Source organism: Aspergillus multicolor (genome assembly GCF_047715735.1).
Source record: "Aspergillus multicolor strain CBS 133.54 unplaced genomic scaffold BDW74scaffold_30, whole genome shotgun sequence".
In the NCBI taxonomy this organism is placed as follows: domain Eukaryota; kingdom Fungi; phylum Ascomycota; class Eurotiomycetes; order Eurotiales; family Aspergillaceae; genus Aspergillus; species Aspergillus multicolor.
This window is the reverse complement of record NW_027395981.1, coordinates 66,016-90,428: the sequence shown is the minus strand read 5'-3', so window position 1 is coordinate 90,428 and position 24,413 is coordinate 66,016. Positions and strand designations below refer to the sequence as shown.

At 52.4% G+C, this 24,413-nt stretch overlaps 10 protein-coding genes across 10 annotated transcripts; 6 read left to right on the top strand and 4 right to left on the bottom strand.

The window, feature by feature from the left end:
- Window positions 1-423: 423 nt before the first annotated feature.
- Window positions 424-1,812, bottom strand: BDW74DRAFT_187682 (ribonuclease P subunit p20 family protein; the record flags this gene model as incomplete). Its single annotated transcript, XM_073731548.1, has 2 exons — window positions 424-1,625; window positions 1,710-1,812. 2 exons carry the CDS (start codon window positions 1,810-1,812, stop codon window positions 814-816), a joined length of 915 nt encoding a protein of 304 aa, XP_073580173.1. The 3' UTR covers window positions 424-813.
- A 795-nt stretch (window positions 1,813-2,607) lies between these two features.
- BDW74DRAFT_187681 (sugar porter family MFS transporter) lies at window positions 2,608-4,227 on the top strand (the record flags this gene model as incomplete). The annotated part of the gene is made up of 3 exons (XM_073731547.1): window positions 2,608-3,128; window positions 3,191-3,487; window positions 3,546-4,227. 3 exons carry the CDS (start codon window positions 2,608-2,610, stop codon window positions 4,225-4,227), a joined length of 1,500 nt encoding a protein of 499 aa, XP_073580172.1.
- A 1,425-nt stretch (window positions 4,228-5,652) lies between these two features.
- Window positions 5,653-6,782, top strand: BDW74DRAFT_159967 (uncharacterized protein). Its single transcript, XM_073725543.1, has one exon. It carries the CDS (start codon window positions 5,721-5,723, stop codon window positions 6,747-6,749), a length of 1,029 nt encoding a protein of 342 aa, XP_073580171.1. The 5' UTR covers window positions 5,653-5,720; the 3' UTR covers window positions 6,750-6,782.
- Window positions 6,699-8,253, bottom strand: BDW74DRAFT_159966 (uncharacterized protein). Its single transcript, XM_073725542.1, has 2 exons — window positions 7,264-8,253; window positions 6,699-7,198 (listed from the first exon to the last, which is right to left on the bottom strand). Exons 1-2 carry the CDS (start codon window positions 8,222-8,224, stop codon window positions 6,822-6,824), a joined length of 1,338 nt encoding a protein of 445 aa, XP_073580170.1. The 5' UTR covers window positions 8,225-8,253; the 3' UTR covers window positions 6,699-6,821.
- Window positions 8,254-8,552: 299 nt separating this feature from the next.
- Window positions 8,553-10,918, top strand: BDW74DRAFT_159965 (Hsp70 family protein). The gene is made up of 8 exons (XM_073725541.1): window positions 8,553-8,704; window positions 8,760-9,271; window positions 9,322-9,366; window positions 9,417-9,489; window positions 9,542-9,806; window positions 9,861-9,963; window positions 10,018-10,151; window positions 10,222-10,918. Exons 1-8 carry the CDS (start codon window positions 8,587-8,589, stop codon window positions 10,811-10,813), a joined length of 1,842 nt encoding a protein of 613 aa, XP_073580169.1. The 5' UTR covers window positions 8,553-8,586; the 3' UTR covers window positions 10,814-10,918.
- Window positions 10,919-11,315: 397 nt separating this feature from the next.
- Window positions 11,316-13,142, top strand: BDW74DRAFT_181729 (ankyrin repeat-containing domain protein; the record flags this gene model as incomplete). The annotated part of the gene is made up of 1 exon (XM_073730083.1): window positions 11,316-13,142. The coding sequence occupies one exon, from the start codon at window positions 11,316-11,318 to the stop codon at window positions 13,140-13,142; it is 1,827 nt and encodes a 608-aa protein (XP_073580168.1).
- A 723-nt stretch (window positions 13,143-13,865) lies between these two features.
- On the bottom strand, window positions 13,866-15,362 carry BDW74DRAFT_187679 (glycoside hydrolase family 88 protein; the record flags this gene model as incomplete). Its single annotated transcript, XM_073731546.1, has 1 exon — window positions 13,866-15,362. The coding sequence occupies one exon, from the start codon at window positions 15,360-15,362 to the stop codon at window positions 13,893-13,895; it is 1,470 nt and encodes a 489-aa protein (XP_073580167.1). The 3' UTR covers window positions 13,866-13,892.
- A 247-nt stretch (window positions 15,363-15,609) lies between these two features.
- BDW74DRAFT_170155 (putative MFS transporter) lies at window positions 15,610-18,117 on the top strand (the record flags this gene model as incomplete). Its single annotated transcript, XM_073727115.1, has 11 exons — window positions 15,610-15,816; window positions 15,866-15,968; window positions 16,016-16,106; window positions 16,154-16,181; window positions 16,228-16,283; window positions 16,337-16,434; window positions 16,484-16,503; window positions 16,556-17,040; window positions 17,104-17,323; window positions 17,396-17,635; window positions 18,076-18,117. The coding sequence occupies 11 exons, from the start codon at window positions 15,610-15,612 to the stop codon at window positions 18,115-18,117; spliced, it is 1,590 nt and encodes a 529-aa protein (XP_073580166.1).
- Window positions 18,118-20,721: 2,604 nt separating this feature from the next.
- On the bottom strand, window positions 20,722-22,153 carry BDW74DRAFT_187676 (uncharacterized protein; the record flags this gene model as incomplete). Its single annotated transcript, XM_073731545.1, has 2 exons — window positions 20,722-21,878; window positions 22,138-22,153. 2 exons carry the CDS (start codon window positions 22,151-22,153, stop codon window positions 20,722-20,724), a joined length of 1,173 nt encoding a protein of 390 aa, XP_073580165.1.
- Window positions 22,154-22,696: 543 nt separating this feature from the next.
- Window positions 22,697-23,657, top strand: BDW74DRAFT_187674 (YdcF family protein; the record flags this gene model as incomplete). Its single annotated transcript, XM_073731544.1, has 1 exon — window positions 22,697-23,657. The coding sequence occupies one exon, from the start codon at window positions 22,697-22,699 to the stop codon at window positions 23,531-23,533; it is 837 nt and encodes a 278-aa protein (XP_073580164.1). The 3' UTR covers window positions 23,534-23,657.
- Window positions 23,658-24,413: the final 756 nt, after the last annotated feature.

Here is a 24,413-nt window from a genome sequence, read left to right as displayed (position 1 = left end):
CCCTCGGGTATGCGAGATAATTGATCGATACCATTTTCTTCCTGCCTGCCGCAAATGCTTGAGGGATTTTGTTTCGGCGGTCCAGACACGGTGCAGTTGCGGTTGCAGGTTGCTCACAAGGAAATAAGACGAGGCCGGTCTATCGCTGAGATGTTGACCCACTTATGCAGAGACAAAATATATGCAGGAATATTATGATAGAGTATAGTCTTGGTCAAGACCAGCGCCCAACCGGCGAGTATAGCATCTGAAAGGTTGGTCGAAGAAGCCTCCGTGTCAGGAGAGCTGAACGGCATCAAAGGTAATGACAGCTGTAGAATTCCACCAGGGGAACTTCGTCGCTATCGTGATCTCGCATGCATGGTGCTCTCTCGCCGTCGCTATAACTCGGGTGCAGCGAGAGCCGAGATGGCTAAGTGCTCCGCCCCCCTCTGCATGACTGACCGACTGCCAGCCTTGGCCGGCAAAGTTTAAAGTCGTGAAAAAGGGTAAACCTGCCGATATGGAAGAGATTCAGTACGGTACCCACGGGTAACCGGGTAGCTAGGCTTGAGGTCACGACCATGTCCCTTCCGTAAGACAGAATGGTTCCCTGACGAATATGCAGCTATGGATATCTGTGATGGCTATATGGTGAGTGTAATGGGAACGGACATGCGAGGTGAGGTCCGTGGCGTAGAAATAGGCTCTCTTCGCCCAGCGTGCCAGGCGCAGCCACGATTGCAGTTCGCTTCAGTGTCGAACTGAGATGCCATCGGCTCGGCGTGTTGCCAGTTTCACCCCGCATGAGTAGCGATACGATGATGAAGTATCTCACTTCAGAGAAATTGCCACTTCAACAGAGTTGACCCAGCGAGTCCTTGTCTCCGGCAACTCCGTCTCCGCAAGTGACGCGGCCGTGGTGGCGGCGCGTTTCCGTTTCCGCAATGCTGATTTTGAGAGAGGTTTGGGCTCTGCTTTTGGTTTCGCCGGTGCAGCCGTAGGATCCGAGGACTTCGTAACTTCAGTTTCAGTCATGATCGTGATATCGCCCAACATAGTCGTTGTCTCATCGCCCTTATTCTCACTTACGGCCGCGTTAGCATCTTGCCCCTGCGCACCCTCACCCTCACCCGCAGCCTCAGCCTTATTTTCCTTAGCACCCTGCCCAACTCCCCTTAAAAGCCCCTCCTTAACCCCCTCATCCTCCTCAACATCATCAACAACAAGCACACTCCCCGTCGTAACGCGCACCTTAAACTCCGCCTCCCGCCCCCCCCTCTCAAACCACTTCCCAACCTTTACCGCGACCCCCATCGCCTTCCCCGTCGCCTTAACAAATACCTCTTCTTTACAAAGCTGCTCGCGCTCTTCGCCCCTCGCCAGCGCGGCAAGGAGCCGTTCCTGCTGGTTCTGCTCGCCGGCGCCGAGTTTCTTCGCCTGCCAGTTCTTGTTGTTCTTCTTGGTTTTGTTGGCGAGGGATGCTGTTGCGCGCTTCTCGGCGTGCCGGAGGAGCTTTTGCACGCGCTTTACGGCGCTCATGTACGGTGTGCTTGATGAAATGTAGATTGTTTTTGGGATTGAGGGGCCCGCGTAGGGGGAGGAGATTGGGGCGTGGGGGATTGGGCGTTTCGTCACGCGGGCGTCTGAAAGGAAGGTTTTTTAGTATCTATCGCTCTATCGCGTTCATGTGAGGCAGGAGACTCCAATGGAGAGAGGAGTGGGCGTACATTTCGGCAGTTTAACCATGTCCTGGTTCTTGCGTTCGAAGGTGAGGTCAGCCATTTGCGTTTTAGCGGTTGACTGTCTTTGCGCCTGAACTCGAGAGGACATCTTGGAGACGAGTGGAACCGGATCTTAGTTAATGTGAGGGCCAAAGCGATGTAGGCTAGCGAGTGTCGAAGCTCGAAGAAGCTTGAGTTTCGGTGGAGATAGCGACGGAGAAAAGTTATGTTTGCCATGTTTGCAGTCCTTATCTGCTTTCTTATCTTGTGCTGGGCCTTGTGGCCTTAAGACGCGTGCAGCCTTAGGAATCAGGCTTCATGTTCCTCAACGAAGCATAACATGTTTAGTACTCTCAAGCGCCCAGATTTCGAGCATTATTCCGACCGTGTTAATCTATCTTACGTGAATTTAAAAGCACCTTATTGGAGCTCAGTCCGGATAAATAGATTATGGTTGTGTCACCACCTTATACGCCTGTAGAGTCCTGGCCGGTCCCGACACTCAGCCCTAACTCCGCATCTTCCGAGTACGAGATCATTTGGATCTGGTCTGGCCGTCTGGCCTGAGATATATCCAAGTTTAGTAACCCAGATACTTATCTTCCGTGCTCGTTTCTGCTGCGGAGAATGTCCCATAATCGAGCTATACTGCAGCCACTGAATCCTCCAGGTAGCCCTAACTCTCGCCCATCGGAAGTTTGCCGAATCCAGCTTGGCTGCTTGCTTGTATACGTTAAGCACTTCCACCAATCATTCCTTTAGGAATTTATACATAATGATGCGGTCCTCATATACCTTTGCTGAAATCCGCACAGGGTCGCATTTTCATGTTGATAACTGGACTCCACTGCGGAGCAGCCGTTTCACAATTGCTATACAACGAAGAAGAATAAGCATAGCCAAAATGAACCCTAAACTCTACCAATTCTTCGTCGCCCTCTTCGCCTCCTTCGGCTCGTTCCTGTATGGCTACGACCTCGGCGTAATCGCCTCCGTCGTAGCCTCCGACTCCTTCATCGCCAAGTTCATCAACGGGCGCAGCACCGTCGCCGGCACAGTCGTAGCTCTCTTCACAGCGGGTGCCTTTTTCGGGGCGTTTGGTGCGGGCTTCACTGACCCGCTAGGCCGGCGAAAGACACTCGTTCTGGGATCGGTACTCTTCATTATCGGCGGGATAATCCAGACGGCAGCGATGAATCTGGGCATGCTGTACTTCTCGCGCATATTCTCGGGTTTCGGGATAGGCATACTGGTTGAAGTGGTCCCAATGTTCCAGGCGGAGATTGCGCATGCGAGGATTCGGGGGGTCTTGGGCTCCCTGCAGCAGACCATGCTTGGTATTGGGAGTCTGGCGGCGAGCTGGATTGGGTATGGCTGTGTGCATCGGTGGAATGGGACGGGGGAGAGTGTGCAGTGGCGGTTGCCGTACGACATCTACCTTTCTACCCTGCCTTTTATTAGAGGGAAGGTTGTCTGATAAGCAACAGGCTTGCGCTTCAACTTGTCCCAGCCATCGGACTAGCCTCGTGCATATTCTTCTTCCCCGAGTCGCCGCGCTGGTTGATAGATCATGACCGGCACGAAGAAGGCCTGCGGAATCTCGCAACCTTACATGCGAACGGCAATGAGAACGACCCGTACGTCCTCGCCGAGTTCGAACTCATCAAGCAGCAAGTCGAAGAGGAGCACCGGCACGGCGCGAAATCCTACAAAGACCTCTTCTCCAACCGCTCGAATACCCGCCGGATCATTCTAGCCTGTGCTTGTCAGGCTTCAACGCAGATGTACCCCTCCCCCCAACAAATCACACCTAGAACCGTCCATACTAATGTAAATGGCCAGGACCGGCGTCTCGGCAATCCAATACTTCTCCCCCGCGATCTTCGCGCAGATCGGAATTTCCACCTCCCAAACTTTATTGTATCAAGGCATAAACAGCATAATCGGCGAAGTCGCACAATTCATCTTCTTCTTCCTGATAGACCGGGTGGGCCGGCGTCCCCTCCAAATAGGAGGGAACATCGCGTGCGGACTGGCCTTTACAATCGGCGCCTCCCTGATGGCCGTGTACCCACCAAGTTCCACAAATACCTCCGCGCACTGGGCGTTCATCGTGTGCAGCACATGGGTCTTCAATTTCTGTTTCTGTGCATCGGGCACAATGAGCTGGATTATCCCCGCTGAGGTATTTAATACAGCTACTCGGGCAAAGGGGATATCCATTGCCACGATGGTGAGTTTTGCATTCAATACCATGATCGCGGAGGTTACGCCCGTTGCGCTGGAGAATATCGGGTGGCGGTACTATATCTTGTTTATTGTGTGTGATTTTGGCAATGCGTTGTTTTTTTGGCTGTTTTTGCCGGAGACCAAGGGGATCAGTCTTGAGGTCATGGATGATCTTTTTACGAATTCGCCATTGCTTGTTCCTGGGAGTAAGTGGGTGCCCAGTCCGGAGATGGATGTTGAGGTTGTGATGGAGAGGAAGGATATTCTGGTGAAGGCGGCTGCTGCGGAGGCTTAGAAGGTGTGTGCTGGCAGTGGAGGTGTTTCTTGGAGGCTGGGACTTGGGTCATCCGCTTGCGATGGATACCATATGTCTCTTCATGGTACTGTTTGCGCATCAGCCTTGCAAAAAGGCGAACCAGACGAGTAGCAATTATTCTCCTTAACAAGGTTGTTACCACCACAGAGCGAATTGAATGTGAGCCTAATGATAATAAGGGTTCTACAGAGCTTTGATACCCTAGTCGACTGAAATCATTTCAACTAATTGGATAAGTTCTACTGCAGGGAATAGAGATCCTGCAAAGTGAGCAAGGAAATGATCGCGGGCGAGGCTGATTTCGAACTGGCAGATCAATGTGGAGGGTATGCAAAACGAGGTGGATGGTGGCCATCCATTACATCGTCAATCGCACTTGCCTTGAACACGCAAAGCACCAGAATAGATGAGAACGATCCCTCGCTAAAAGCTCGACTGGTAGCGACGGGGCGGAAGAAGCATTGCACAAGCGCTTGCCAGGCCAATTTGCAAAATCCAAAATTGCGAAAACAACAACTGAGACGGCGGACATAGTTTCCTAGGTAGCGCTGAGAATAAGTTGCGGCGCAGTCGCAATGCATCTGGTAATCTATCTACAAGCCTCCCATTGGCCAGTGTTGAGCTGTTCATCTCAAAAAGACCAGGGTCAGACTCCAGTAGCGCGGTCAGCAGCGGGCTGGGCAGTGATTAGCAATGGGGATCTTAAATCTCCGGCTCACCGTCGCACAAAGTCTGACTGGATGCGGAGCGTTAATCCTAACCCCGGATAATATATCAAGAATGCAAGACCCCGATATCCTAAGTATCTTCAAGACCCCACCAATGTTGGTAAAAAGACCCGCAATCGCAATGCATAACCAGGAAAATACCGCCGCAGCCGCATGACACTGCCAGGCGGCCCAGGCCCCAGGAGTCAGTCAGTGGGCGCCGGCCTGCTTCCGTGGCTCCGGGCCCCACTGCCAGGAACCACGGGCCCTAAGAGTGCGCTAACCGAGACGGACGAGCTGCTAAGATGGGACCGCGTGTTATAGGTGCGCAGCAGACAAGGATTGTTGTGCTAAACCCTGCATTCCAGCTCACGAGGACGGCTCATAGCCTCGCTGGCGGCTGGCTGCGTCTCTGACGGACAAGGATTGTTGTTTTGAACCCTGCATTCCAGACGGCTCGTAGCCTCGCTGGCGGCTGGCTGTGTCTCTGGACTTTCTGCAATCTGGGCAACTTTCCAGCGAGCGTCAGCTGGCAGCCCCCCTCAGTGCAAGTGCAAGCCAGTGTTACATGCGAGCCTTGTTGGTACGGGCGAATATGTAATTTGCGTAACAAGCCTAGTTGGCGGTTTTGTAGAAGGTTCATTGTTGGTAGGTATTTGTGCTTGCATTTCCCTTCATTATTGTGCCTTTGTTGTTCTTGACTCACTCACTCACTGAATTGCCCACTAACCATACCTAAGTTTGCCGACAAACAGAAACAAAGCAATGGACCGCGTCTACACACGAAAATCCAAGCAGCCCGACGTGCGCATCTCAGGCACTGACTCTGCCTCTGTTTTCTCTAATCAAAGCACTTACACCCTCAACGCAAGCGAAACGTTCATCACCCCGATTCCAACAGATTCAATGTCCAACACTTCAATCTCCATATCAGCCTCGTCCACATCCACAACAACGCCAACGCCAACAACAGTACCCAAGTCCCCGCCGCGACCAACAACTACGCAAAACACAGCTTTGAATTCAACCTCAAATTCAAATCCACGAACCGACCTCCACTCCCTCGCAACACACATCTCAACACAATCAACCCAAGCGCGCCATCTCCTCTCCCAAATCCCGCCTACCTCAATTTCTCCGACCGAAATGAACTGGATAGAGTCCACAATAACCGACACAGAGAATGCAATCCACTCCGTCGCGATCCTCCTCGAGAAATCACGGGTCGAAGCGGAAACGAATAACGGGAAGTTGGGCGTACGGACGCACCTCCGGTGGATGGTGAAGGATTCGAAGCGCGCGAAGGAGATGAGGACCAGACTGGTAATGTGTCATGGGAGTTTGATGGGGGTTTTGGGGAGGTTGCAGGGATTGTATGGGCAGGTACAGGTACAGGTACAGGTACAAGGGCTGGGACAGGGGATGGAGCCGGTGGAGATGGACGGTGCGTCGGCTTTTAGAGTGGGCTTGGGTACGGGGATAGCTGGAGAGCGAGCGCCGAGTTCGAAGTGGGATTTGAGAGTTCAGTTGCAGGATGCGGGGATGGAGGTTGCTTCCGATCCCCGGGAACATGGTCTTAAGCAGCAAGAGCCGCGGGCGGAGGTCAAGGCGCCATTCATATTTCAGGTTGAACCTTCAGAGGAACCGAAACCGTCGTGTCCAGCTTCAGGCAACCTAGCGGTTGAGTTCAAAGAAGAGGACAAGGAGATATCACCATCTACGGAGGCGAAGCTAGACACCGAGTTACTGGACATGCTATCCTGGCACTGGGCACAAGTCAGGACACAGCAATAATGACATTTATTAACATATTACTCTCCGATGCAGTCATAACTCCAGCCGTAAGCCACCACATCATAAAATATCCTAAAAGCCCGCCGCTTCCTCTTCAACAAGAACCTGCGGGCTCACCAGGGTCCGTCCCCTCTCATCAAAAATCTTCAGCACACCCGGCGTAACCGCAAACCCGTGCGAACTCTTACTCCAGACGAATTTGAATGTGCACGGCTGCGCGAAAAGCCAGCTGCCTAACTCGGCGGTGGCCTTGGCTAGATTCTGCAGATGCGATAGACGGTCGGATTCGGAGAAATCTGATGCGTAGGGGGCGAAGGCGGATGTGAATTCGGTTGCTAGGTTTTGTGTTGCTTGGGTGGTATCTGAAAGATTGGAGCGGGTGTTGGATTTGGTGTAGAGGTGTGCGGTTAGCATGCGCCACGCGAAGAGGTAGGACGGGGTATTAGTTGCTGCGACGAATACAGGTTAGCATCGCGTTGTCGGGTCAGTAGACCACAGAAAATGAGGAACATACAAGAACTCCTCGTCTCAACCTGCGGCTGCGCTGAGAACACCGGTGGGAGAAGCGCGCCGCCAGGACTGATCCCCTTCAACAAAGTGTAAACCAAAACATGTGTAACGACCTGCTTCTGCATTGCCCTTTCCCGAAGCAGATTCACGATCGAGTCGGGAAGGACATCCGAGTCATACTTTGCCAGCTTCACGGCATCGTCCTGGGCGAGATACGGCGGGCTTGAAGAAGAGGACAGGACATAGTAATTGTCGATGTGCAAATTGGCCTGGTCGATGAGCGTAAGGATCCTTCGACGTACGGTCTCGTCGTCGGCCGGTTGTGGGGTGATAGACGCAAGAGACAAGGCTGCTCCAGTTGCAGCTCCTACTCCAGTACCGGATTCTGAGACTGCGATGCCGGCTTTATCGTATTGGATACCAGAAGCGAAAGCGGTTTTGGTAGGCGAAGATGCCTGGGGACGACGACGCCGACAGAAAAGAAATGCAAGAAGCAGCGTCAAAAGCGCAGTACCAATGATACTGCCCACAATCGCGCCCGCCAGAGTCCCCGAGCTGAAACCACCGCTAGAACGCGATGATTCGACCTTGGGCGTCTGTGTGCTGCTCGAATTATTCGAGGAAGGGGTGGGCGACGATGATGGGGAAGTAGCACTAGATGATCCGACCGGCTCGTTCTGGTTGCTGGTAGAAGTCGCTGAAGAGGTCAAGCCGGAAGTTCCGCTGGTACTGGTACTGGTGGTGCTATCCCCCTCGGCCGCGCCCTTGACAGGAAGCTCTTGCGTCACTGGCGTTCCAGTGGTTGCGCCAGGTGTCCATGTCGTATACACCTGGGTTGTTGTCCCGCTGTGAATAAACCAGGTCGACGAGGCAGTGGAGGTATTCGGTGGAATAAGATCCACGACCGTGGTCTCTGTTGGGACACCCGGAGAGGTGGTGGTTATGGTGGCCCAGTCTGAAGCCATGCCTAGAGTTAGATAAAGGTGGCCACAAGGCTAGGAATGCGAAGTTGGGGAACGCATTCAGGGGCGGAGGGCGCTTTAAGCACGAACAAAGAAGGATAGTTTGAAAAATACACACTGTGACACCAGATTGGTATTAGGGCTAGGGGCCGGGAGCACGGCAGATACGAGCTCCAGCTTCGGTGCCCGACCCACCCTGGGAGAGAGACATGTCTAGCCCTAGCCTCAGTTAGCTTGTGTCACTTGCGCAGGATCGTGCGATAACGTCTTAAGCCACGTGCAACAGCCCACCTCCTTTTCTTCCTGCCTCTTCGATCGAACACGTTAAGGCGCCGTGGCCCTCCGTACTATCAGTTCGGTTGAGAATGGACGAAAAGGAGGCTGTCGGCCCGCCCGTTAAGCTTCGCGGGTCCCTGGGGACCTGGGTCGAGGAGCGCTTTCCGGACATTGTGGTTGGGATTGACTTTGGGATGACATGCACTGGTAAGCCGCTCATCAACCTAGATATTTTGGATCTCATACTTAGTTGGTTTTACAGGCGTGGCCTACTCAATCGGCCCAGACTGGGGTCCCCCAAAGACAATCCAGCGCTGGCCAGGAAAGCTTTTAAGCGAACTCGCCAACAAAGTTCCAACCAGCCTGATTTACTCAGACAACGCAACCGTAAAAGAATGGGGATTCGGCTGCGACACCGAAGACAAAACTGCCGATATAAAAGAGTTCTTCAAGCTGCATCTGACCTCACAGAGCGAGTTCGCAAATCTAGGGCTGCAGATAACGCAGGCTGACGCGCGGCGCTGGTTCCAGGATTACATTTCCTGCATTTATAGGCATGTTGTTGACCACCTCCGGGGTAGCATTCCCGGCTTCAAGACTATGCGCGTTGAGTTCATGTTTAGTGTGCCGACGACGTGGAAGGATGTCCGTGTTATTGAGGAGATTCGGGCCCTGATCAATAAGGCTGTGGCCTCTAGACCAAACCACTGGGCTTGTATCGCGCTGACAGAGGCAGAAGCTGCGGCGGTTTATGCTTGTCGGGGGTACTATCAGGTCTGCTCTCTTGTCCCAACTTAATTACGACTCGTAACTAATGGACCCAGCCAGGAAACATCGTGCTGGTTTGCGACGCCGGTGGTGGAACTACGGTCGGGTACTTACCCTTCTTAACCAGGGTTAGTCTAACTTCTATTGACAGGATGTAAATGTCCTCAGACTCCTCTCAGCTCGAGGCGAGCCAGTACAGCTGGAGCAACTGGGCAGCGTCGAAGGTGAATGAACTGTCGCCACCAAACCCCAACCCTACCTATACTAACAGCCCAGGCCGCCCCATCGGATCCGTCTTCATCGACCGCGCAATCCACAAGCTCATCGCGGAAAGACTAACCCAAGTGGCCGACCACCTCACCCAAGCCCCTCAGTACACAGCATGGAAAATGCTCTCGGCTCGCTTCCAAAGACTAAAGTGCGCATTTGGGACTGATGCCGCCAAAACAACCTTTCTCAGCCTTGAAGTGCCGTTTTTGAAGGATACGACAGCAGATTTACCCAAGGTTGGGATCTCGAAGGGGAGCATGCGGATCGAATGGTAATTACCTCCCAAGAATTCACCAAATGGATACCAAGTTTGATGGCTTTGCAGGGAACACATCAAAGCAGCATTCGACACCAAAATCGACGAGATGTGCGACCTCCTCGACGGACAGATCCAACAAATGCAGACGAAATACCCAATGAGTCAAATAGTCAGCCACCATCTACTTGAACTCACACAACCCAGTCTTGCTAACTCAATGCAGTCCTACATCGTCCTCTCCGGCGGCTTCGGCAGCTCCCCGTACGTCCGCGACCGCCTGCACAACCGCTACGCCGTCCCAGGAATCGCCAAGTGGCCCAACATCCTAGGCGTGCAGCTGCTGATGGCCGAGGAACCGTACTACATCCCCTCTCCTCTCCCTTCTCCCCCAATATACTTTTTAACGCCCACTGATGCGGTATGATAGCCAACTAGCAGTAGTCCACGGCCTCGTCCACGAACGCACGCAACAACTAAAACACGGCCTGACAAGTCTGGGCGCGCGGTGTTCCCCCGTAAGCTACGGGATAATCTGCGACCAGCTATACGACGCCAATATTCACCTCGGACAGCGTGTTCGTCGGGATCCACGTGACAATAACCTCTACGCGGTCGACCAGATCGAGTGGCTTGTTGTGTCGGGGCAGGCTGTTCCGCCGAGCGGAATAAGCAAGAGCTTTCAGCTAAAGATCCCGCCTGGTGATGAGGGAGTGCCGTGGAAGGCGCATATTGTGAGCTCGGATGTTCCCGCTGGGAAGTTGGCAAAGTGTGTGTCTGGGAATGGGGTGGAGAGGGTATGTAGTCTGGATATCAGTACGGAGGATGTGGAGAGGAAGGTGAAGAATGGGAAGTGGTACAGTGTGAGACCGCGGTATTGCAGGGCGACGTTTGAGGTGAGGGTTGTTGTGGGCGCGGCGGACTTGTCGTTTCAGCTTTGGTCCAAGGAGAGGAGGATTAGGGTTCAGGGGGGGCATGAGCCGATTAGGGTGCAGTGGATGCCGGCTGGGGCAGCTGGGTAGAGTAGGGATGTTTATGAGTGTGTTTCTGGGGGTTTAGGTGCCTCGAATGACTGTATTTTATTGCTTGTTCTACCAATCAATGCAGACCTCCATGTTCTAGTCGGGATATGTTAGCCCTAATTCAAGGGTCTGCCACCCCCTAGATCTGTCAATCTCCGATATAAGGTGTAAGAAACAACGTGATATAAGAGCCCATCCGAATAGACTTGACTCAGCGTATTCATTCAGCTTTACCAGATTCTGGAGGAACTCTCTTAAGACTTAGAGCTCAACGTCGAAAGACCTGAGTCATGAATAATGGCGTCTCAACCACACCGATCACTGGAACTGGACCCCGATTGACTCCACAGTAAGGCTAGATCAGATCCACTTCATTCCAGCCCAAAGTCCCTTGAAGGGTTTGCGTTCCTGTCATCTACCTTATCAACCAAATAAACACACCATTTAAGGCGCATGGCCTATTTTCTCTACGCAACCACATATTTCGGGCTCAGCTGTTGATATGGAAGCAACCGACCTTGCGCAACTTTACACAGTCCTTTATGAAACTGTCTGCCACAGGTCTCTGAATGATCTCAAGTTAACCCTAGTAAAAATACCAAAGGACGTCATTACCCAGCTCGAGTACACACCGAATAATGGCCCTCCGACAGCAATTATCAACACAATAATAGTGCAACGATACTACCAACTCCATGGCCAAACTACTTGGGATGGGACCGTCAAAACTCCAGCTAGCTCTCATTCCACCCGATACAGCCAACTCCTCGAATCTCTGAAAATCCTGCTAGACCATGGCTTCAACCCTGCAGACACTGGACCAGACGAGGAGAATGGCATATCCATAAGCCCCGTGCAACTCTCCGCACAGACCAATGACCACAAGGTCCTGCAACTGCTTCTAGAGGCAGGAGCCGATCCAACGGCGCACTACAATGACGATGAAGAGTCTTGCGAGTACCAGACGGCTTTCGACTCCACGCACCCGCCCTTCCATCTCGCCGCGCGCAGTGGAAGCTGTGATACACTGCAGTGTCTGACCAAATGGTCAGCGCAGCACCCTGATACCTTTCCTATCAGCGAGGAAGATAAACAGATTGCTTTGGAGTCAGCTGCGGAGTATCAGTTCCCCACCGTCTTAGAGATTCTTCTATCATCGTTCTCGTTTTCAAAAGAAGTGCTAAATAAAACCTTGGAGATTGCTGTTCAATACAGAGTCGAGGGGTATAATCCATATGATCGCCTCTATGAATTTGGGCCTCCGTATCCGCCTGTCCATTGCGACGAAACCGATCTATGGTCAGCGCAAATCAAGACAGTCCGAGTTCTATTAGAGGCAGGAGCAAACTCAAACCACATCGACAAATCAGGGAATAGCCTCCTCCGTCAGGCAATACTCACAACAAAAGATGCGGACAAGGATGGAACCATAGTTGAGCTCCTGCTAGACCACGGCGCAACTGTGCACTCCGATCCCGACTCCACCGAGCTCGGCCTCCTAGCAATCCGCAGTGGAATTCCAGAACTAGCCCGCATTTTCCTAGAGCGCGGCTGGATACCCCCTGAAGAAGTCACAGCTACTGGAACCCGCACGGCGCTACACATCGCAGCAGCTGAAGCGCCCGTTGAGGCCGTAAGGCTCCTTGTCTCTGCTGGATTTGACCCAGCAGCTAAAGATACCAATGACTGGAGTGTTTTCCACTATGCGTGCAAGGGGTGTCGTGTTGAGACGCTGAAGTACCTACTTGAATTTGACCCCGCGGTTGTGAATCAGCCTACACCAGACGGCTGGACGCCGCTTACAATCGGGTATAAGAGCGAAGCACCCTACGACTACTACGAAGAAGCCGTCCAGTATGTAATTGAGCAAGGCGCTGATATGCACGTCACGACGCCCACACCATCAAAATACACACTCATCCACATAGCCGCCAAAGGGGGACTTTGGAATCTACTGGAATACCTTCTTGAGAAAGGCGCACCGATAATAAAGTCAGCGACCACCGGCGCAACAGCTCTTCATTTCATGGACTGTGATGATGAAACATTCCAAGGAACAAAAACGCTCCTGAAGTACGGCGCTGATGTCAATGCACAAGATAATCAGGGACGGACGCTGCTGCATAAGCTTTACAGCATTGACCCGTTCTCTGCGGAGAATAAAGACCTGGTGAAACTCCTTCTACAGTCTGGGGCAGATCCGAGGATCCGGGATAATGAAGGCAAGACAGCACAGGAATGCTACGAGGAGATCCGCGCAGATCCGAACTGGAATCGGCGGATGATTGATAATTTTCGGGAGCAGATAAGGGAGAGGGAGGTTGAGTAATAACATACCTTGGCTTGAAGCTACCGTATACTGCAACAGGAATTTTCTAGGTAATGGAGTTGCCTACTGCGTAGCCAGAGGGCACTCTGATTCCATACCTGTATCTGTATATAATGCTCACCCGCTTGGAAGGCAATTTACTCATTGCTCAATGTATGCTTAGTAAAGCCGACCTTCTAGCTTTGGGTCTTCTTTGCTCATTAGAAAAAACATACACGTCCACTGTATGGGACCTGAAGTAGGATCAACGACTACACAATCCCCCAGCTTTGTTTAACCAGCCCGGTCAGTGCCCCTGCGATCGGAGTTCTTTTCCAGCGAGCACCAAAGGCAGACGCCGTAATCTTCTTGCTGGGGGCATGTACCATGCTGATCACAGGCGTCACAGCATTAGTCCAGCGGGCCTTACTTTGTTTCAATACACTCCATTCCGGTGTCATCACGTGTCTAGCTGCCCCTGTCAACCCTAACTCAAGTCCCTCGGCGAGTCGACACTAGGCAGGCATACCCATAAGAATCTGGCGTAGATATGTTTGGTGTGAAACTGGGAAGAACAGCACTACTATAGTTGTAGCCAACGAAGAGGAAGCATCGGCCAAAAAGCGGAGATCAAGAAGAAATATGATGAGCACGAAATCAATTCCCCAAATGGTTCAGTGTCAAAATATGGATTAATGCCCACCGAGGCAGGACTTGAGATAAGCTCTTAATTGTCTATTCTAGCCCAAATCAGCACCATACCTCAGCCTTTCAGACTTTGGAAACAAGTCCCTGCTCCAACAACATATTCCCCAGTAGCAAGAAGTAATAATCCGCATATACAAGGCCATGGTCCGCCCAACGGCGCGAGGCAAACTCATAGTTGCATACTGTCGCCGCATCAAGGATGGTCTCCGGACATTGCACCGTAGACCCATTCCCATTTGCTCCGATGGAAGCTCCAGCTGGCGAGACAGTTAAAGTGCCGGGTTGTTTGACATGCCCATTACCAGTGACGACGGTGAGATCCGCGGTTGATGAATCGACGTCGAACTTTAGCGGTGTCGGGGTCATGAACTTGATTACTGTGCCTTTGAGGATGCGCAACGCGGAGCTAAGATAGTGTTGAGCGGCAGTTGGATCACTATCTTTGAGGGCCTTGTACAGCAGGACTAACCCGCAGCACGCTACCATCCCGGCAGAGGTATCTCTTGGGCAAGACGCATCGACGGGTGCATCAAAATCCCAGTAGGGAACTGAGTCTTCCGGTAGACGTTCAATGAAATAATCGGCCAGTTCCCGTGCTGTCTGCAAGAATGACGTATCTTTTGTCCACTCGTACGTCTGCATGAAGCCCAGAATGCCCCAGCTCTGCCCGCGGCTCCAGCAGCTCTCGTTGCTGTATCCTTGATGAGTGAACTTTGCTTTGGGATTCCCGTCGGCGTCGTAGTTCACAACGTGTACGGTGCCCTTGTCTGGCCGGATATGATGTTCTTGAGTCTTCCGCGCATGCGCAACGGCGATGTCATACAAGCTCGTATCGCCCGTCTCTCGCGCAGCCCAGAAAAGTAGATCCAGGTTTAGCATGTTGTCGATAATAACAAGGAAGCCTTGGGCTGGATCTGTAAAGGAATACTTCATCGTGTGGCATACATCCCAAGACCGAAGCGACTGCACCTGCCGATCGAATCGACTGGCGAGGGAGTGGGCCGCGAGGATGAGACTGGAGTATGCTTGGTGATCACGATGTAACTCCCACGCTTTGATGGCCCAAGGCGCGATCATGAAGCCCAAATCATGAGTGTCGCGCTTCGCAGCATTCTGATGCAGGCTTGCAGTCCACCATTGGCATAGGTGTTGGAAAGAAAGACGGTGCGGGAGAGGCCTTCCCTGGCTGTAGTCGTAAAACTCTGGGTACTTGATCTGTCGTTCGTGAAGCAGATATAGTGAGCCCGGGAAGAAGCCGGATGTCCAGAAGTCGAGGGAGCGGTAGACGTATGCTTTGTTGCGGTCGGTGTATTCGGGGTATAAAATGGGCGGTGAAACGGCGTTCAGGGCTTTTTGGGCAACGAGCCAGAGTTTGAGGATTGCGGACTCGGAGTAGAGAGCATCAACTAGGGGCTCAGCGATGGACTTCTCTTGAGGCCGGCTAGAAGTTTTGGCTGACTTTGATGCGGTGTGCGTGCTCGTCGTTTCAAGCTCTTCGAGCGACCGCTTGGGCGACAGTGCGGCTGGAGGCATGGTGAGGACGGTAAAGGCTGTAAAGAAAGTAAAGGTAACATCAAGCTGGCGGACCGGGGATTGTGACATGCCTGGCATACAGCCTTGTTATAGCACCGCCGGGACAATCGCCGGAGCTGGGGCCGGCGACCGGACGTGTCCCGGAGAGCCTCCGACGTGTAGTGCTAGATGCGATCGTCATAAAATCGTTGGCTTGGCCCCCAGATTCCACCCCAGAACCCATCAATCTGTTCTGACAGACAACAACATGGCTGATACTGTTGACACCCACAAGGCCGCCGGTTCCACCCACGACGAGCACGCTGACACCGTCCCTGAAAAAGGCCTCGGGCATCATGCTGCTGATAACGAGACTGCGGCGTACACTACCGGCGCCCCTATCAACATTGACAAGGCGACGAACCGGCGTCTCTTCTGGCAGATCAACCGGCGCATTCTGGTCGGTATGCTAGGCGTAAGTCTCACATTCGGAATCCTGCATTGGATGTTCCTAATGCTCTCAGACGTACTTCTGCCAATCGCTGGACAAAGGCACCCTTGGATTCAGTTCAATCATGGGAATCCAAGAGGATGCCGGACTTGACGGTAATAAATACAATTGGCTGGGTAGGTTGCTTGTCAAGGGTGAGATGAGGGCGTCGCTGACCCCACAGGAACAATCCTGTATCTTGGTGTCTTGGTGGGAGAGTATCCGACCAACTTCCTGCTGCAGAAGCTCCCCGTTGCAAAATATCTTGCTGGAAAGTGCGTGTCCTGCTCAGCCGGGTGAACCAAACTGATCTTTTACAAAGCGTGTTCCTCTGGGGTGTAGTGATCATGGTAAGCGTCCGTCCTCGGTTCCAGGCATCGTTCTAACTCTGCTCAGTGCAGCGCAGCCGCTACCAACTTCCCAGGTCTCATGGTCGTTCGATTTCTTCTGGGGTAAGCGATATCACAATGCCTCCGTCGAATTCTTTTTACTGACCAGGAGCCAGTGTCTTTGAATCCTGTGTCCAGCCAGCCTTCATCATCATGACATCCATGTGGTTCACGCGCGAGGAGCAGACCGTCCTAACGAGTCTATGGTACTCCAGTATGCCCTTCTTAGCCAAATCAACAAAAGCATGCACTAACGACAACAGTGACCGGAGTCCAGCTAATGGTACCCTCCTCCCCTTCCTACCAGTTTAGCCCGCTAAAATGCCATCCCACAGATCGGCGGCATCCTAGCCTGGGGAACAAGCCACTACGTCGGCCACGCGATCCGTTCCTGGCAGCTCCTCTTTCTTGCTCTCGGTGCGGCAACCTGCGCCTGGGGTCTCTTCCTCGGCTGGTACATTCCCGATAGCCCGATGAAAGCGAAATGCTTCAGCGAAGAGGACAAGCGGCTGATGGTCGAGCGCGTGCGCGCCAACGACACGGGAATCCAGAACAAGACCTTCAAGAAGTACCAACTGCTCGAGGCGCTCAAGGATCCGATTGTTTGGTTGTACGTGCTTCTTCAGCTGAGTAGCACGCTGATTATCGGCGGGTTGGGCGTGTTTTCGAATATCATCATCAAGAGCTTTGGATTCACGACTCTGCAGACGCAGCTGTTGAATATCGCGCAGGGAGGGGTGACCATTGCGGTCATGGTTGGGAGTGCGGCATTAGCAACATGGAGTCGGCGAACCGTCGTGGTAATGCATTTGTGGACTTTGTTAGTTTCAACCCCGTTTCTTCTCTTGCACTTCACTTGAAGCCGCTTTCTAACTTGTGATAGCCCTGCCATCGCCGGCACAGCGGTAATCTACTCCATCTCACCTACCCCAGCAACGCGCATTGGCCTCTTGATTGCGTTCTACTGCACCCAATTTGTTCTAGCCGAAGGCAACCTCCTCTTCTCTCTCATCTCGCGTAACGTTGCCGGCCAGACCAAGAAGTCGACTGTGCTCGCCATAACCTTTATCGCATGGGCAGTGGGTAACGCTACCGCTCCCCAGGTGTGCACACCCTTCCTGTTTCCGGAGTTTTAGCACGCAGTCCACTAACCGTGAGCTGGTGGAATTGAATAGATCTTTCAGTCAACTGATGCCCCCCGATATCCGAAGGGGTTCACGGCACATTTCTGTCTATACGGACTTTTCAATGCTCTCCTTTTTGCACTAAGAATGATGTATGTCTGGCGAAACCGACAGAGGGCTGGCGCCTCTGCCTCTGAAATTGCCTCCGGTGTTGAAAGTCAGATGGACCATACTCAAGTCCACGCCAATGCGTTCCTGGATCTGACCGACCGTGAGAACGAGGAGTTCAAGGTATGTTTTATTTGTTTTCACTCAGCTCATTGCGATCTCTCCTTACCCCACTTTCTGGGATGAAAGTAGAACGGGAACGACTCGTATGCTGACTGGGTCGTTTTGGCCACAGTATGTGTACTAGTGGGCGACCTATATCTTCCACCAATAGTGATGCCATGATACGGTGCCTGGTATGGATTTGGGAGACTGAGTAATGCCGACGAGTGTAGGATGGGAACTGTGAAACGTGTATGAGACTGCTCCAGAAAACGGTTGTATGTGGCGTGCACAGTTAGGTAGCACCGAATGGTGGCTAGCCGGAGCGGATAGTAATGCAGTCTAGTGTTCTCCTACTTGCATCATATACCAGTAAGAATTGTCAACACATGGTAGCCCGCTGGGCCCGGGTTGCATCCATTGGTTGCAATTATCGCACCTAGCCACTGACACCGTTATAGAACGACGCGTCGGCCATCCTGCCCCACTCAAAGCCACCCTGATTTTGGACGCTCGCTTCATAGCCTAGATCGAACGGGCCCGCCCCCGCATTGATATCGGAAAACGCAGCGGAGCCCTGCTGAAACGAGAGTGGGAGGGGTGGAAACGCTAATGTCAAAGCCGGGTCAAAGTTTGCTAGGTCGATCTGGGGTTTGGAGTTTGCTGTGGTGGGCGACTCTACTGTCCCGGATCCAGATAATCCCTGGGGTTGCATTCGTTGATGATCCAAGTCCTGCCCTTTGCTATGCGCAGGTACGTTGTGGTTGGAAGAGGCGGCGATATCTTCAGTATCGCAATATACAGTCTCCCGGATATCAAGACTTAGAGATCTTGAGGGCGGCCGGCCGTTAGCGTTTTTATCAAGCCCACGTGCCTGGACGAGCCGTTTTGCAAAGACAGACGCCAGGTTCTCTTTCTCGGGCCCGTTGGGTTGACGCGGTCCTAACCAGCGCGCCGATATCTCAAATAGACTGGTGATTAACGCGTCCAAGGTTTCTGCAGCATGCTTCGCATTGTAATTATACTTTGAGTGTGTGAGGAGCATGCGTCCTGCAATAAACAAACAGAATGAGAATTGCGGGTTTGTGAGCATGCGCGAGTAAAGCAGGAACTGGTGGCCGAGAGTCGCAATCTCCGTCGCCGCTTCGACACATGTTTCGGCAGAAGAGGAAGAAGGGAGTTTTACGGGTGACGATTTCCAATGGTGTGGTGGGTATGCGATCGCCTGATGAAGAAGGATGACGGCAGTGTTGTGGGTGATGTGGGCGAGGGTTAGGTTTGAGTCCATGATGCCGTCGGCGTTGAGAGTTGAGGCCTCGCGCCATTTCGGTGGTAGGAAGAGCTTCCATCTAGGTTGTTTCTTGTTAGCGACACTGGCTGTAGTTAAATTCTAAAAAACAAACGATGGCTAGACGCACTGCACAAGACGCAGGTCTAATTCCTTGAACCGCATTAACCAGTGTTGTGCCTCGTCTGCGTTCTTCACGTTCAGAGGCTGGTGCACAAAAAAGTTCGACACGAGGGCCAGCGACTCGGTTGCTTCAATGCAATATGCAAAGCCACCGATACAGTCTTGCTCGGTGGGATCTGTCGAGAGCGGGCTATTGACATTAACCAGTAACGAGCCCGGGCGATGCTGTCCAGGACCCGTCTCTTTAGTATCGGAAATGCCAAAGTAAGGTGCCCTGGCTTCCTCCTCTCTGTGCCAAAGTGCGCCCTCGGAGGGTAACCGACGCTTGACATCTGCACTGGTGAGGCTAACGTTCCATCCGGTGGAAACGCTGCAGAAGCGGTCCATCAGAAAGACGGTCCAAAATACTCGTCGCCGCTCCTCGGCTTCCCTCCAGCATGTCGACGGCTTGAGGAAAGCCATTCGTCGAATCAGAGTCTCGCCCGGCTGGTTTCGTTTGTAAAGGTCGTCTTCTTCGACACTGAGCTGGAGCTGTTCCACCGTCCGAGCCATGCTGCCCACGACAGACCAGGAAGATGGGCCACGACCGCGGGCAATCTGACAATTAGCATAGTGATGGCAGGCTGAAAGAAGTACGTACAGTATTAAATGCGATAATCACTAACGCCTGCAGATTTTGAACAGAGAATGACTCCATGCTGCAGAGAAGAACTTTCTGACGACAGCTCTCGGCGATGCGTGCTTTTCTGTCTTCTTCCGCTAACCGTCGATCATTCACAAACCAAATACATACTGCTATTATGGCGTATAGTATATACTTCGACTTTGTCCGTCCGGTAGGTGATTGTATGTTCTTCCGGAATCGGCTGACATGCAGAATCGGGATCCAATGATGAACATTCTCAAAATAGAACTCAACGAACAGATCCAGCAAATCGGAATTGATGATTTCTGCTGCGCTCATGCTAAAATCCTCTTGGTCCGGAGAAAGGCCAAGCGAGACATCTGTTCGCTGTCTCTTTGGGCGGGGCTTTTCTGAAGCACCAACAGAGCTCTTGCGCGACGCAGCCACTTCAAGGAGTGAACTTTTCAGCTGCTCCCGACGATCTTGGATATCGTTATTTGCGCCTTCCCCATTCAGCGGTCGATTGTCCGTGGGCAAACCAGGAAACTGCGAACCCGGGTGTAGCGTGTCCCACATCTGCTTCCAGAGGATCTCCTGGCCCAAGAACATGTTCTCCAGTGTGTCAATCCGGCGCGACAAACTGTCCACAACACCGGCTCGCATACCGGGCTTCAGCCTGCGGTCATCGTAAATACAAGTCACGTCAAACCGCACGCATTGCGAACACGGCTGCTCGCGACTACAGCGGGCCTTTTTGCGGCGGCACGATTGGCAAGCGGGGATGTCTTCGTCCGACTTGTGGGTGTCGGACTGATCATTGTGTTTGGTGACCATTTTCGAGTAATGGATAACAAAGAACTGTTTGAAGTCGGAAACAAGAACAGAGCCAGGATCAGGATGCAGAATCTGGGGATAACCCCCACGAAGAAAGACATCGTGCCACTTCCCCGCATTCAGTGTCGACACTCGACACGCTGCCGGAGGAATCGCCGGACCGGCTCCGACGCGTTTTCGACATTGACTACTCCAACAGAGAGAAATACGTCTAATCCTTCAATTTATGCAGTACTGCTAATATGCCCAGATCAGATCACCCCAGCTTGGATGGTCATTCGACGTGACAGCCCCCTCGAACCCCTCCTCGTCCTTCGCCTTCGCCGTCCAGGGAGCGTCCTTCCCTCGCTTCTTGACATATTCATAGTATAGCACATCCCATATTGGATTCGCGTTGGTGACCCCTCTCTTGTCCTCTGAAATTGTTTTCCATGGTCCGTTGACAAGGACCGCCTCGCATCTATACCAGCTCGGATCGTAGGACACGCTCTCGTTCAAATTATACTTGGCCGCATATTCTGCCCCTTTCAGAAGCAAGTCATCGCCAAGCTCATACAAATCAATTCCCTGGCTCTGTCCGACTCTTGCAGCATACGCCGCCCACCCAATTCCTGACATCGCATGGCCCTGGTCTCTTCCAGCTTCTCCACTCTGCCCAGTCCGTGGATCATACGTCGCAAATATCCCGGCGCAGTTATCTTGGATGTACGCATCAACCGCGTAATTCCACAGCTGCATATCATCCAGATAGACCGCGAAACCCATCAGTGCTTTGATGCTCGCCATGCCATAATTAGCTTGCCCGATTGGGGTGGACTGTCGGGAAAATAGCCAGTAGAGCTGGATACTGAACCCGCTCCCACCCTGCCATTTCGCGCCGGACTCCGTCCAGTTCCCCTCCCACCGCATGATTTCAGCAGCATTCACGAACAGATCACCGTCAAGTCCGATCATCAGCGAGCGGTCCGTACCGACAATGTTGATGAGTGTGGACCCCCACTCATCAAGTATTGTAGTACTCCTCTCCCAGTGCGCTTGGTCCCGCGTGATATACCACATCCAGGCATTTTGCCAAGCCGCCCGCGCGTCATGAGCGAAAGAAGTATAATTCGAGACTGCACCACGGCTGATCACCGGATGTGGGCCTTTTATCGTGTAGTTTGCTTGTGAGTATGGGTCCGCAGCGAAACGGGCGTAGGCGGAGGACCAGGGCTCTTTCCCGGCTTGCACATTGTTGCGGACTCGCTCGAGGTCATCGTGCGTATGCCAGATGCCGGGGTGCTCGAAGTCGCCGGGTTTCGTTTTGAAGTACTTGGACGTGTCGACTGGGGCTATGTTTGCGACGCGTGGGATTGAAGAGATTATTCCCGGGACATCTATAACGGTTGCGGCTGCTTGGAGGGACAAAAATGCCCACGTCGTTGCGCGAAAGAGTATTTTCTAGTGCTGGTTAGTAACTGGATCTCTAGTAAGTGACAATCTTGCCTTCGGCATTGTTGAGTCTTCAAGGATGCAGTTGACTCCGTCAGGCAGCGATCAGATATTGCAGTGGACACCGCATTCTCATTCGAAAAGAAGGCACAATCTACCCAAAATCCGGCCGCCGTCTGCTTCTCTTATAACTTTTAATCTGAAGAGATTCTAGATGAATACCTAGATTCCGCAGCATCGTCCGGAGGCGAGCCCCTCGCGCCGGGCCATATCTCGGGCGCACTCCGAGATGTCCTTTAAGGCTGGTCAAAATGGGAGTGATGGATCACAGGTATTCCAGGTGAGGAACACTAATTTCTAGAAAATCATAGCTCTTCATAAACAACAACGGCAACAAATGTTTTCATCACTAAGGCATTCTCTGACAGACTCGTATCAGGAAATATATAAAGTGTAGACATAGCATAACGGTCTTCAGTGACATGGTTAGTAGCTTAATCAATGACAACAACGTTTGATAAAGAGGATATAGAGCTGAAATCTAGGTAGCCTCAGATTAGCAGAGATACTATGTAGGTAATTGGAAGAATAAACATTAGAATCGTCTTACCCCCATAGGTACCTTCTCACACTACCTGAGCCATCTGGACCAATCAGCGGAGCCAAGACAACCGATCCACTAGGGTCTCAAACATCAACCTCCAGCAAGGCTAGATCCCATCAACAACTTGCAACATCATAGTCAAGCCAATTACAAAACATGTTCATCTCCCACAACACAATGGCCCTCACAGATCCCCAAACAATAACCGACATAGACACCGTGGCAGCGTACCTCGCAAACCCGCAAGTCCAACTCCAGGGTCTCCCCTCATCACCGACACCAATCGACTGCATCGTCATCTGCGCCTCCATGATCCTCCATCAAGCCGAGGCTCTCTTCAGCACCCTCCAATCTAACCAAGACACAACAAAAACCCTGATTCTCTGCGGCGGCATCGGCCACTCAACACAATCCCTCTACGACGCTGTAGCCCAGCACCCGCGTTTCAGCGTCTTGAGCGATGATATCGCGGGTCTACCCGAAGCGCGCGTTCTCGAGAAAATTCTAGATAGCTTCTTCGACCGCGATGTGATTACGGACCACGGTCGCGGATGTAAGATCCTGGTTGAAGACCAATCCACGAACTGCGGACAGAATGCGGCGTTTACGCGACGGGTTCTGGAAAACGCGGGTGTCCAGCCACGGACATGCATGGTTATCCAGGACCCAACGATGATGCTGCGGACAAAGGTGTCATTTGAGAAGGTTTACGAGGATGTGATCTCTCCTCCTGAGTTTGTTAGCTGTCCGGTTTTCGTTCCGAAGATGGAAATGTCAGAAAAAGAGGGGGGAGCGGTCCTCTACGCAGACTGTGGACCCGGGCTGGAGAGCGAAACTGCGCTGTGGCCGCTGGACCGCTATCTCTCGTTGATCATGGGAGAGATTCCGAGGCTCAGAGACGACGAGGAGGGATACGGGCCCCGAGGGCGCGGGTTTATTCCCCATGTTGATGTGCCGGTGGAAGTTGAGGATGCCTGGGTGCGACTGCGAGCGGATTTCGAGACGCGGAAGTAAAAAGGCAGAGATACCGGGAGCCATGCACGTGTTTCCCCCCCCCCTTACCAGGATTGTATCCTGGATCTGTGACAGTAACTGCCAACTGCCAACTAGATGATTTGTGCCGTGGACAGACCCAGCCCCAGTAGGACTATGACCACGGGATAGAATAGAGTCTCTAAGTGACAGTGTCAGATAAACGCTCTGAAAACAATACCTTAGAGCACCCTCTTTTTCTCTTAAGCAGCCTTAAAATTGAATCGCTCAAGGGAGTATTCTTAGCCGGAGGGTTAGAGGTGGAAGTAAGTCGGCAGGACCGACTTCCTTTCCATTTGTCTCAAAGATCAGTCAAGTCATCAGCTATAGCTTAGACATTGATTAGGGCTGCATTATTCATGGTGGACCGCTCTAACCATCAACGTGGATTTCTGTTATTTTGCTTCATAAGCCTAGTCTTAGATAGATCAGGCACATACGACCACAGGGTGTGGAGAACAGGGCTTCCCGTCCGCTCAGCCGTACTTAAGCCACACGCCGGCTGGTTAGTAGTATGGTGGGTGACCACATGCGAATCCCAGCTGTTGTATGTTTTTTGTTTTTTCATTTGGGTATGTTAATGTGGTGTTTTTGTTGACGGGAAAGGATGGTGCTTAGGAATCGACCCGGGACGGGGAGGGCGGGTTTGCGATGCTCTCACTACAGCACTGACAAGCTGGAATTTATTGAAAGGCGAAACCTTGCAGCTTCCGGGCATGGGAGGTTCATAGCTTGACCTTGGTTTAAGGTACACGGTACCTGTAGGGAGAGGGAATATTTTACTGAGCCTTGTTTGATTTATATCCAAGTGCAGGTGTCAAGTTCATATTTCGAGGCAAAGGAAAATAGAAAGCTTGGTACG

Bases quoted from the DNA above. Each gene is read 5' to 3' on its own strand.
- BDW74DRAFT_159967 (XM_073725543.1), top strand. From the start codon at position 5,721: ATGGACCGCGTCTACACACGAAAATCCAAGCAGCCCGACGTGCGCATC.
- BDW74DRAFT_159966 (XM_073725542.1), bottom strand. From the start codon at position 8,224: ATGGCTTCAGACTGGGCCACCATAACCACCACCTCTCCGGGTGTCCCA. The intron at 7,199-7,263 runs GTATGTTCCTCA...TATTCGTCGCAG, and splicing joins GGTTGAGACGAGGAGTTCTT to CAACTAATACCCCGTCCTAC.
- BDW74DRAFT_159965 (XM_073725541.1), top strand. From the start codon at position 8,587: ATGGACGAAAAGGAGGCTGTCGGCCCGCCCGTTAAGCTTCGCGGGTCC. The intron at 9,272-9,321 runs GTCTGCTCTCTT...TAATGGACCCAG, and splicing joins CTTGTCGGGGGTACTATCAG to CCAGGAAACATCGTGCTGGT. The intron at 9,367-9,416 runs GTCGGGTACTTA...TTCTATTGACAG, and splicing joins ACGCCGGTGGTGGAACTACG to GATGTAAATGTCCTCAGACT.